The sequence below is a fragment of the Podarcis tiliguerta genome, assembly GCF_965153285.1.
Source record: "Podarcis tiliguerta genome assembly, chromosome: 16".
Lineage (NCBI taxonomy): Eukaryota > Metazoa > Chordata > Lepidosauria > Squamata > Lacertidae > Podarcis > Podarcis tiliguerta.
The window spans coordinates 30,505,351-30,517,410 of NC_139549.1; the positions used below are offsets into that span (position 1 = coordinate 30,505,351).

The 12,060-nt window shown below is 44.3% G+C and overlaps 2 protein-coding genes across 5 annotated transcripts in view; one reads left to right on the plus strand and one right to left on the minus strand.

Annotated features, from left to right (window-relative positions):
* HIRA (histone cell cycle regulator) overlaps positions 1-12,060 on the minus strand; it is a 378,609-nt gene that overhangs the window by 341,994 nt on the left and 24,555 nt on the right. The window lies entirely within an intron of this gene.
* Positions 817-11,476, plus strand: GP1BB (glycoprotein Ib platelet subunit beta). Of its 4 annotated transcripts, none has more exons than XM_083418413.1 (2): positions 817-1,676; positions 10,744-11,476. In XM_083418413.1, the coding sequence occupies exons 1-2, from the start codon at positions 1,604-1,606 to the stop codon at positions 11,355-11,357; spliced, it is 687 nt and encodes a 228-aa protein (XP_083274539.1). In that variant the 5' UTR covers positions 817-1,603; the 3' UTR covers positions 11,358-11,476. The 4 variants fall into 4 exon arrangements, with proteins under 4 accessions (XP_083274539.1, XP_083274541.1, XP_083274542.1 ...); XM_083418415.1 differs by lacking the exon at positions 817-1,676 and adding an exon at positions 4,796-5,095; XM_083418416.1 differs by lacking the exon at positions 817-1,676 and adding an exon at positions 9,147-9,338.

Here is a 12,060-nt window from a genome sequence, read left to right on the forward strand (position 1 = left end):
GGAGGATGGGTGTCTGATCCCGGTATCCACTGAAAGGTGGGCTTCTTTAAAATGTAACGGAGGACGAGCCAGTGCAAACAGGAACTGAGCCAACAGTCTCTTGGGCCTTGTGGATTTTTGAAGGGATATTACTAAGACCTTTGGTTGGTGCCATAGGAGATACTGGCAGGCACACTAGTACCCACAGGTATCGCATCAGCGAGTCCTCCCATAGCAGAACAGGGATGCTTAAGGAATTTGATCTTGGTGAATTCTTATTTTTAAAAAATCGCCTGAACTCAATGCTGGCTCCAGATCTTGAATAGCCCTTGGGTAAGTGGGTTGCGCTCCCGTCGTTCGGTCCCAGCGCCTGCCAACCTAGCAGTTCGAAAGCACCCCCGGGTGCAAGTAGATAAATAGGGACCGCTTACCAGCGGGAAGGTAAACGGCGTTCCGTGTGCTGCGCTGGCTCGCCAGATGCAGCTTGTCACGCTGGCCACGTGACCCGGAAGTGTCTGCGGACAGCGCTGGCTCCCGGCCTATAGAGTGAGATGAGCGCACAACCCTAGAGTCTGGCAAGTCTGGCCCATATGGGCAGGGGTACCTTTACCTTTACCTTTAAGTGGGTTAAACCACAGAGCCTAGGTCTTGCCGATCAGAAGGTTGGGGGTTTGAATCCCTGCGACGGGGTGAGCTCCCATTGCTCAGTCTCTGCTTCTGCCGACCTAGCAGTTCAAAAGCACGTCAAAGGGCAAGTAGATAAATAGGTACAGCTCTGGCGGGAAGGTAAACGACGTTTCTGTGCGCTGCTCTGGTTCGCCAGAAGTGGCTTAGTCATGCTGGCCACATGACCCGGAAGCTGTACGCCGGCTCCCTCGGCCAATAAAGCGAGATGAGCACCGCAACCCCAGAGTCGGCCACGACTGGACCTAATGGTCAGGGGTCCCTTCACCTTTAAGTGACCAGCAGTGGTCCCCCATCCCAACATGGGGGCCCCTCCTTCCCATTTCTGTTTCCACTAGCGTGCCCTTTCTGCTTCCAAATAAGTACAACAACTCCCATCAGCCCATGACAGCACAGCCAATTGTCCAGGATGATGGGAGATGTAGTATAATCAACTGTGGACAGCCACAGTTTCCCCATTCCTGGTGTCGCCTCAGATCCCCATTGCAGAAATCTGCCTTCCCAGCATGTGTAAAGTGATGAAGTTCTGACAGGGACACATGATGGAGTAGGCAGCGCCAACCCTTCTTCCCTTCATCACACGAAGCTTGAAGGTTCAGACTCTCTGGCGAATGTTGGGCTCAGTCCATTTGAGAGCTGAAGAGCAGCAATCTCCAAGGCTGCATGTGGATGACAACAGTGAGGGAGTCCACATACAGAAGCGTGGGTGCCATTCAGGAAGGCTAGACTTTATACTAGGCACCAGCCCAATCCCCCAACTGTTAAGGGCACTGCCCTGCAGATCGTACATCATCGCAGACTAGCTTCCATTTGAATGAGTGGTGGAATCTTTGGACAGGCATTTTCTGGCCATAGCAGTCTGGATCCTGAAACAACCTAAGCCTTTGAAGTTGAGCAAGGAGAATTCGTTCCTTCCCTCCCTTCGTGGCCCTTGAACGCAATGACTTCAGTCTTGTTCAGATCTAAAGCATTGGCCGGCTCTTGCAGCGAGAGGACTATCGCCATCAGTCATGGTAAGTGAGCAAGAAGCTTCATGATCTGGGTTTCATGATCTAGATTCTTCTATGGGAAGCCGCTTGGAGATGGTCTTGTTTTATTGGGTGGTCGGCAAACGCAGTCAATAAAATCAATAAATTATATCAGGGTTGGGGAAAAGTTTTCAGTCAGGGTTCACATTCCCTTCTGGACAACCTTCCTTGGTTGTCAGGCTTAAGTCAGCAGAGCAACATACAGAATATCCACCTTTGTATAGAAGGCTAGATTCTACTAGGGATGGGTAAATCTGCCAGTTTGAGTTTCTCATTTTTTCCACTCATAATAATCCAGTTCTCCAGATTTCCACGCCAGTATGTGATTTTTTTAAAAAAAGTCCTCATGAAAATTCAACAAGATTTTTGCATGAATCCCTCCAGTGGACCCACATATACACAATTTTGCCCAATGTACACATTTTATGTAAGGCAATATCCCCTTACACAGTGCATTTTTGTCTCCCATTTTCACCAGTACACTTTGTTGTTGTTGTTTAGTCGTTCAGTCGTGTCCGACTCTTCGTGACCCCATGGACCAGAGCACGCCAGGCACTTCTGTCTTCCACTGCCACCCACAGTTTGGTCAGATTCATGTTTGTAGCTTCGAGAACACTGTCTAACCATCTCGTCCTCTGTCGTCCTCTTCTCCTTGTGCCCTCCATCTTTCCAAACATCAGGGTCTTTTCCAGGGAGTCTTCTCTTCTCATGAGGTGGCCAAAGTATTGGAGCCTCAGCTTCACGATCTGTCCTTCCAGTGAGCACTCCGGGCTGATTTCCTTAAGAATGGATGCGTTTGATCTTCTTGCAGTCCATGGGACTCTCAAGAGTCTCCTCCAGCACCATAATTCAAAAGCATCCGTTCTTCGGCGATCAGCCTTCTTTATGGTCCAGCTCTCACTTCCATACATCACTACTGGGAAAACCATAGCTTTAACTATACGGCCCTTTGTTGGCAAGGTGATGTCTCTACTTTTTAAAATGCTATCTAGGTTTGCCATTGCTTTCCTCCCAAGAAGCAGGCGTCTCTTAATTTCGTGGCTGCTGTACACTTTACCCTGTGTTTTTGTGCATGTATGACTTGGATGGAGAACAGCACTGCAAAATTTAGAGAGGTGCACATTTCGAAGCATGACTGGGTTCCGGCTGCGGTGGAGCTCCATCCTTAACTAAGGACGACACACGCTTTTGGTTGCCGAGTCATCAGAGGCTATCAGTCCTTGTGGTCAGTCCTACCCTTGACGCTACGAGTGCACAAATTTGCCCATCCTGAGTGAATGTTTGAGAGGAATCGTGTGCAGAAAGCACCTGCAGATCTGTTGCAAAACTGCATGGACCTCCTTCTTCTCCCCTTCCACATTTATAGCAGAGACGTAGGCCCTGGTCTGCACCACTTTTAACAATTATGGCTCCCCCCGAAGAACCCTGGAAAGTATAATTTGTTAAGGGTGCTAAGAGTTATTAGGAGCCCAGAGATGGAAAGAAGATAAAGTCCCTACCAGAGAAGAATGGCAAATCGAGTTGATGGACTATGCCAAAATGGCAAAACTGACCAGAAGACTCGGGAATCAGGAAGACCAAAACTTTAATAAAGAATGGGAAAAAAATATAATTTACCTCAAAGGCCACTGTAAGAGTTGAAAACATTAGCAGGATTGCAGTAATGTTTGTAATGTAATGAGAACTATGGACACAATGGAATTATAAAAAAATTGGATTATTAAAATAAAGATGCAGCAGAAAAAAGTTAACAACAGAACCCGTGGAGGGGAAGGTGGGAAGTCCAGAGGTTTGTAGGAATCTTGTAACTTTGAATGTGTTGTGGTATGGCTGTAAACTCAAACATATAAAATCATTCATATATATTCACACACACACACACACACACACACACACACACGAGTTATTAGGAGACCACTATTCCCCTTACAGAGCTACAATTCCCAGAGTGCTATAATCATCAATCCCTCTTTCCAGGCAACTCTGGGAATTGTAACGCTGTGAGGGGAATAGGGGCCTCTTAACAATTCTCAGCATCCTGAAAAAGCTAAGTTTCCCAGGATTCTCAAGGGTTTCAGACTGGGGTTCTTTTTTTTTTTATAATAATCTTTTATTAAGTTTTACAAACAAGCATAAGACAACACCTCACAACAAAAAAGAAAAAACAACAAAAACAATAGATACTGCCACACACAAACACAAAACAACAAAATACAACAAAGAAAATAAACATTAAAAAAAAAACAATTTTTGTCTCCTTATATTCTTTACATTAACTTGTTTCTCCGACTTCCCCAGACCTTCCTTCTCTGTATTCCAAATCAAATATTCTGTCTGCAAATTCTTTCCCTCTATCATATTTTGATTTTCTAATACTCTTAGAGTCTAATAGGTAGTTGCATTTCCTTAAGTCTGACAAAATATTGAGTCTTTCTCTAATCACTTTTTCCCAAATACCCATTCGCCCTCAATCCGATGTCATCAAACATTCATTATCTTATAATGTTTCTGTAAATAGTCCTTGAATTTTCTCCAGTCTTCCTTCACCATCTCTTCTCCCTGGTCTCTGATTCTGCCGGTCATTTCTGCCAACTCCATATAGTCAATAACTTTCATCTGCCATTCTTCCAGTGTGGGTAGCTGTTGAGTCTTCCAATACTGTGCGATGAGTATCCTTGCTGCTGCTGTAGCATACATGAAAAATGTCCTGTCCTTCTTGTGTACCTGTTGGTTAACCAGACTGGGGTTCTTCCCAACCCTACCTGTAGTTACTGGGGTTTGAACCTCCTCCTCCTCCTCCTCCTTCTCCTCCTCCTCCTCCTCCTTCATAATAATAATAATAATAATAATAATAATAATAATAATAATAATAATTTATTTATACCTCACCCATTTCCCCAGCCACTTTGGGCGGCTTCCAACAAAATATTAAAAATACATTCCCCAGGACCTCTGCCACCTCCCTTCCTTACAGGCACGTGGGAACGTATTTCTGAATCCCTGCTAGTGAACTATTGCAGAATCTGAAGATGTGTGCATGCACACGAAAGCTCATACCAACAACAAACTTAGTTGGTCTTAAGGTGCTACTGGAAGGAATTCTATTGCAGAATTGTTTTCTTATTTACCATTCTGCCACAACCGGGAGTGCTCCTGAGTGAAATTCCATTTCTGAGCATGATGCAAAAAACAAGTCTTTTAGTCAGCAGGGAAGAAGCATCAGCTTGCAAGGACTAGCTTGTGGGATCTCCGCAGAATGACGGGTTAGGAACAGGCTTCCCCTTATCTTTCTGGTGCACGCAGTGGATTTATCAGGATTGCTCAGCTGCGCACTTACTACTTCTCACACAGCTGGCCAGCATTCAGCTTGGGTTCTCATTCTGCAGAGGAGCGAGCTGAGAGTGGTAAGTCTAAAACCATTTCCCCCACAGTTACATAAGAAACTGTCCTGTGTCAGGTCAGGTTGTTTGTCCATCTAGAGCAGCATTTCCCAAATTTGAGTCTTCACCTGTTTTTGCATGAGCCAGGACTGAGCTGTGCTCCAACATCTTCAGTGACTCTGCAAGGAATTCTCAAGGACATCTCGTTTGGCGCATCTTTGCAATTCCCCTAAGGATATCACAGTCTCAAGAGTTATTTTCCACCTTGGGCTCTTTTGGGAGGAAGGGTGGGGTATAAATTTAATATATAATGATAATATACAGTATACCCATTCTAGAGCAGTGCTTCTCAAACTTTTCCCTCTGGGCCACACTTTCCGATTAAAAATTTGCTTGCGCCACACCCAATGCTTTTATCGATAAGAAATGCACTGGAAAACAAAAAGAAACAGCTGCTAGCAGCGCTTGATTTGGAAAAGATATCTATCCATATTCGGTAAATTTTTAAAAAGTCAATACTACACTGAAATGTTTAAATATCTTTGTCCTTGAATCTTGCCACCACACCAAGATGCTGAGATTGAGACTTGTCAATCTAATAAGTTGTATGCTTCCTTTATTCCGTTGTATTTGTCCCTTCTGAGGTACCTGGTAGATTTACCAAATGTTGAAATGAGAGTAGCCTTTACGCAGGCAAGACTAAATGCCTTTCATTAGCAGATTGGAGTTCCTAAGGAGGACAGAGTTTGTGGCTGCAACTCTGTGTCAATAGAAGACATAACTCTTGGACGCAACTACATCCACCCATTGCTAAGATTGTAGAAGGGGAGGCCATCTCTTGCAAAAACCTGTTTTCTGTTGTCTGATGTAGAGAAATTATCTATCCTTTAAAAGGTAAAGGTAAAGGATCCCTGACAGTTAAGTCCAGTTGCAAACGACTCTGGGGTTGCAGCACTCATCTCGCTTTACGGGCTGAGGGAGCTGACGTTTGTCTGCAGACAGTTTTTCCGGGTCATGTGGCCAGCATGACTAAGCCGCTTCTGGCGAAACCAGAGCAGTGCACGGAAATGCCATTTACCTTCCCGCCAGAGAGGTACCTAATTATCTACTTGCACTTTAACGTGCTTTCGAACTGCTAGGTTTTCAGGAGCTGGGACAGAGCAACGGTAGCTCACCCCGTTGTGGGGATTCGAACCGCCAACCTTCCGATCGGCAAGCCCTAGGCTCAGTGGTTTACACCACACCGCCACTTGCATCCCATCTATCCTTTAGAACATCCAAATTTCTTACTAAGGCTCTGCAAATTCATGTAACAAAATTTAAACAGGATATGGGAAATGATTTATCCTTCAAAGGTCGGGAGTAGAAATGTAAACCACTATTAGTAGCAGTATTTTTATTTTTATTTGTGTAATGGCTGTTTGATAAAACACAATAGGTAAAAGCTAAGGTATGGTAAAGGACCCCTGGATGGTCAAGTCCAGTCAAAGGCGACTATGGGGTTGCAGTGCTTATCTCGCTTTCAGGCCGAGGGAACCGCCGTTTGTCCACAGACAGCTTTCCGGGTCCTCTGGCAAGCAGGACTAAACCGCTTCTGGTGCAGCAGAACACTGTGACGGAAAGTAGAGCACACGCAAATGCCGTCTCCCTCCCTGCCGCAGTGGTACCTGTTTATCTACTTGCACCAGTATGCTCTCAAACTGCTAGGTTGGCAGGAGCTGGGACAGAGCAATGGGAGCTCACCCGGTTGTGGGGATTCGAACCACCAACCTTCCGATCGGCAAGCCCAAGAGGCTCAGTGGTTTAGACCACAGCACCACCCGCGTCCCTAAAACACAAGAAACTGAACTGCATCACCACATTTGCCATCCTCTCCTGCCACACCAATGTGGCGCATCTCACCCTCTGAGAACCAGTGCTCTAGAGATATGGGTGCTGGCTTCTTTCAAGTCAGGCCATTGGCTCATCCGTCTCTCCATTGTCTGGCCCCAGTTTTGCAGGACTTCAGGCACAGATCTTTTCTAACCTGGCTTGGAGACTCTGGGGATTGGACCTGGGATGCTCTGCCACTGAGTTAGCACTTCTGTCTTAAAAACTCACCCAGCGCTGGGTATCAAAGAGCTTCTAAGAGATCAGTGCTCTGTCTGATACGGAACCAACTATTCTGGTCACATAGAAGCAACAGATGAAAGAATAAGCAATGGGATACTTTCTGTCTCTCTCCTGACCGGTGTGTCAGCTGATGAAAGAATACACAAGGTTTTGAGTTACGGAAAACTCTTTAAACGGGCTGCGATCCCTTTGTATGGGCTTTTTGAACAGCTCTTCTTACACTAACCTCCTGCTTCTCATTCTCCCCCCCCCCCCAAATCTCTTGTGTTGGTAGATTTAAAAGTATTCCTCCCAAAATATGTGACCTCTGGTTCATCCTCGTTCCTTTCCTGCGGAGGGGAAGTTGTGCTCATCGAATGAGCATTCCCTGCCCCTTTCCTTTGGCAGCTCCCTGCTGAAAATGTGCTTCTGAGCCGTGGGCAAGCTTTGGGAATGGGGCAGTGAGTGTAAATGGAGGAAGGAAATGGACACAGTCCCCCCCCATTCCATTAACAGAGAAGCAACCCAGGAACCATCTGAAGGAGTCTTCCTTTGAGTCATGTAAAGGGAAGGACTTTAGCTCAGTGGCAGAACATCTGGTTTGGATGCAGAAGCTTCTAGGTTCAACTCCTGGTGCCTCCAGGTAGCACTAGGGAAATCCTGGAGAGACACTGCCAGTCCGTGTAGACAATACTGAGCTAGCTGGACCAATGTTGTGATTGATATATGGTAGCCTTCTATTATATTTTGGGATGTGGGATGCGCTGTGGGTTAAACCACAGAGCCTAAGACTTGCCGATCAGAAGGTCGGCAGTTCGAATTCCTGCGACAGGGTGAGCTCCCGTTGCTCGGTCCCTGCTCCTGCCGACCTAGCAGTTCGAAAGCATGCCAGAGTTCAAGTAGATAAACAGGTACCACTTGGGCGGGAAGGTAAGCGGCGTTTCCGTGCGCTGCTCTGGTTCGTCAGAAGCGGCTTAGTCATGCTGGCCACATAACCCGGAAGCTGTACGCCGGCTCCCTCGGCCAATAAAGCGAGATGAGCGCCCCAACCCCAGAGTCGGTCATGACTGGACCTAATGGTCAGGGGTCCCTTTACCTTTACCTTATGCTTCTATTTAATACAGCCTTTTATCTTAATTTAGGACTGGTTTTTTTTAGAGGAAGGGGCATAGCTCAGTGGTAGAGCACCTGCTCTGCATGCAGAAGGTCTCAGGTTCATTCCCTGGCAGGTGGATCTGGGAGTGATTCGTGCCTCGAACCCAGGATAGCTGCTGCCAGTCAGAGTAGGCAGTGCTGAGCTAGATAGACCAATGGTCTGACTCAGTATAAGGCAGTTTGGTTGGCAGCACCAAATACTAGCAAGAAAAGAAAAAGGGTACTGGGCAATTGAATTTTATAAAATAGTAAAATGACCAATGTACCATCAATAGTTAAAAGACTTGGGGCACAAGTTTGCATATGATGTGCATGCGTTTTGGATTTGCTGATTTACTTTTAAAGGTGCAAATTTAGGATGCTTTTCAGAGGGAGGAAAACAGGCTTTGGCTGTCAGAGCTTACTCTGAGCTATGAGGCATTTGCAGAATTTTCTGGGCCCTGTACATTTTGGGTGGGTCAGGCCATTTCCCCCACCTAGGCTGAATCTAGACACACACACACACACATTCTGCGAAAACGCTTTTGATTTTTTTGGAAAAATATATATTGAATTTGCCATTAGCTCACCATCGCCATCTAGCGCCACATTTGTACAATGCACTTAAAACTCACTCAAAACATTAGATTTGCGGCTGTATAGATGAATCCCTACACCCTGTTATCACAAATGGCTGCTTGTGTACTATGAAAAGTAAAGGAGGTACCTTTGGTCAAATTAAGATGACAAGCAGCTGGGGTCACACTGATTTTGTGCAGGGATGAGAAAACCTGTCAATTCTTATTTCTCTCGGTTTCCCATTTTTCTACTCTTAAGTTCATACCAGAGATGGAGAGAACAGTGTTGTCTCCCCCGCCCCATGCTGTTGCGACTCCAACTCCCATCAGCCTCAGCCAGCATGGCCAAGAGTCAGAGGTGATCAGGGTTGGAGTCCAGCAACATCTTGAGCTCCACTGTTTCCCTGATTTAGACGGCCTGCAATGTTGACCCTGTCCTTCCATTCCCTTGAGTGATTGACCTGGCATGTGTGATGGTAGTGCTTTGGTCTAACTGGCCAATTCAGTAACTGCGATTCTGTATCCCTGTAATGAGCGGCACCTGGGAATGGTTTCTTATGCTTCAGGCATCATGCAACTGGTAGCAGTGGTTATATATTCTCATGACCACTGCTCTTGTGCATTCTTCTAATTTATGGGGTATGTACCTTTGTTCTTCTTATTGTAGTTGTAGCATATGAAGAAGAGTTTGGATTTGATATCCCGCTTTATCACTACCCGAAGGAGTCTCAAAGCGGTTAACATTTTCCTTTCCCTTCCTCCTCCACAACAAACACTCTGTGAGGTGAGTGGAGCTGAGAGACTTCAGAGAAGTGTGACTAGCCCAAGGTCACCCAGCAGCTGCATGTGGAGGAGCGGAGACACGAACCCGGTTCCCCAGATTACGAGTCCACCGCTCTTAACCACTACACCACACTGGCTCTCACACTGGCTCTCACCACACTGGTCATACAAAATATGGGTTGTAATGTGTGAAGTTTATATAGTTTTCATGTGCACAGGTCATTGTTTCTTTTTCTTTTTTAAAAAATAATATTTATTGCTTTTTGAACAATTTAAACATTGCAAAACCAAACAAAAACAGAAAAATAAAAACCAATACAATACAATAAAAAGACACTACATAACACTAAACACATTAAACTAAACAAAACCAAACAAAACAATTTAAAACACTCAAACAATTTCAATATCTTTCATTCTCTTGTTTCACCGACCTCCTCACACCTCCCTTTTTGTATTCCACTTCTGTCAAATGTTTCAGCAATTCCTTTCCGTCTTCCTCTGTTATCTGTCAAATAATTATCTTAACACATTCTAACCTTATTTTACTTTTAAAATTCCATTAATCTATTTATACTTAAATCCTTATAACATTTCTACTAAAGCCATATAACTTCATTCCAACATTTTAACATTCATTAATTTTGCAGTATTTTTGTAAATAATCTTTAAACTTTTTCCAGTCTACACAGGTCATTGTTTCATATTTGAATTCTTTTGTAGTTGTGCTGAAGAAGATTCCAGCAAAACAGTCAGATTATCTGGAATCACTGTCCTACGTTGTTATTCACTTGCTACTTCGGCACCATGAACGCCTAAAAAAGTTTTACCGCTTAGCCCACAGGATAGCATCTATTCCTTTGTTTCAACCATAGACTTATTATACTTCTACGGACTTTCAAACATTGACAGACGTGTGTTCGTTTGATTTCAAATATATTAGAGAATTTACAAGTGTACATATTTTGTTGTTGTTGTAGTAAATCATGTTTATTACGCAATAAGAATTGCAGTGCTATCTAGTATACTGGTCTTCGTGTTGCTTGTATTGTTTGTTGGTCCAACTGTGTCTCTTGTGTCTTTCAGGGTGGAAGATGATTTTCCTCCGGCTCCTCCTCCTCCTCATCTTCCTCCCTCTCGTCACTCCAACCTGCCCAGAGCCCTGCCTGTGTGCCTCCACTCTCATTGACTGCACCGCAAAAGATCTTATTCACAACAACCTCCCCACCTCCTTCCCGCCCTCGACCACCAAGCTCTACCTCAACCACAATAATCTCACCTCCATCCCCAATGGGCTCTTTGACAACCTGAAAGACCTCCAAGTGGTTCACCTGTGGGCAAACCCCTGGGAATGTGACTGTCACATCCTCTACCTGCGCTCTTGGCTCCAGTGGCAGCAGAACCGGAGCTTTTACAGGAACGTCATATGCTTATCCCCCTCCCATCTTCAAGGCAGGATCATCAGCTATTTGTCGGAGGATGAGATCATTTCCACCTGTCAGTACTGGTATTGTGGTGTGGCGTTCATCTCTCAGATGTGCCTTTTCATCTTCCTCATCGTGCAAGCCGTCCTGCTTCTCCTGGTCATCGTCTACCTGCGTAGAATTCGAAGGATAGCCGAGGAAGCCAGGCGAACGGTCACCGAATTCGACGAACGGGGAGATACGTGGTCGACTCATTCTCGAAAGGGCGCAGACTGATCAACGGGTTGGATGTGTGGGAGAAGAGGAGAGTTCAGCAGAAGTCCACTTGTGGATGAGATGGCTTTGTTTCAGTAGTATTGAAAACAAAAATACGCAATATTCAGGTGTTTTGTTTTGGTTTTTTAAATTGGCCCAGCTTTATATGAGATAACAGTGTCATCAACACAAAGGAGAATAAAGACTTTAGTGGTTTTTTTAAAATAATATTTATTAGATATTTTATAATTATAAAAAGAAAAAACAATCAAGAAAAACAATACATGAATTCAACGAACAATACATCAACAATAAAAAGAATACAATACAACAATACAACATAAAAATAAAAAATGACAAAAAACAAAAACACACCTCCAAATTTTATATCTATATCTTTCATTAGCTTATTTCCTCGACTTCCTCGCACTTGCCTTTTTTGTATTCTAATTCAAATTAACTGGTTCAACAAATCCTTTCCCTCTTCTTCAATTTTTGTTCTATAATTTATCCTAACACAATTTAACTTTAAATCTTCCACTTTATCACATTAACACTTAATATTCATATAATTCTTAATAACACTTCTGCTAAAACCATGTAGCTTCATTCCAATATTCTTCTAACATTCATTAATTTTGCAATATTTCTGTAAATATACTTTAAACCTTTTCCAATCTTCTTCCATCGACTCTTCGAGAATAAAGACTTTAGTTAGCCCAGT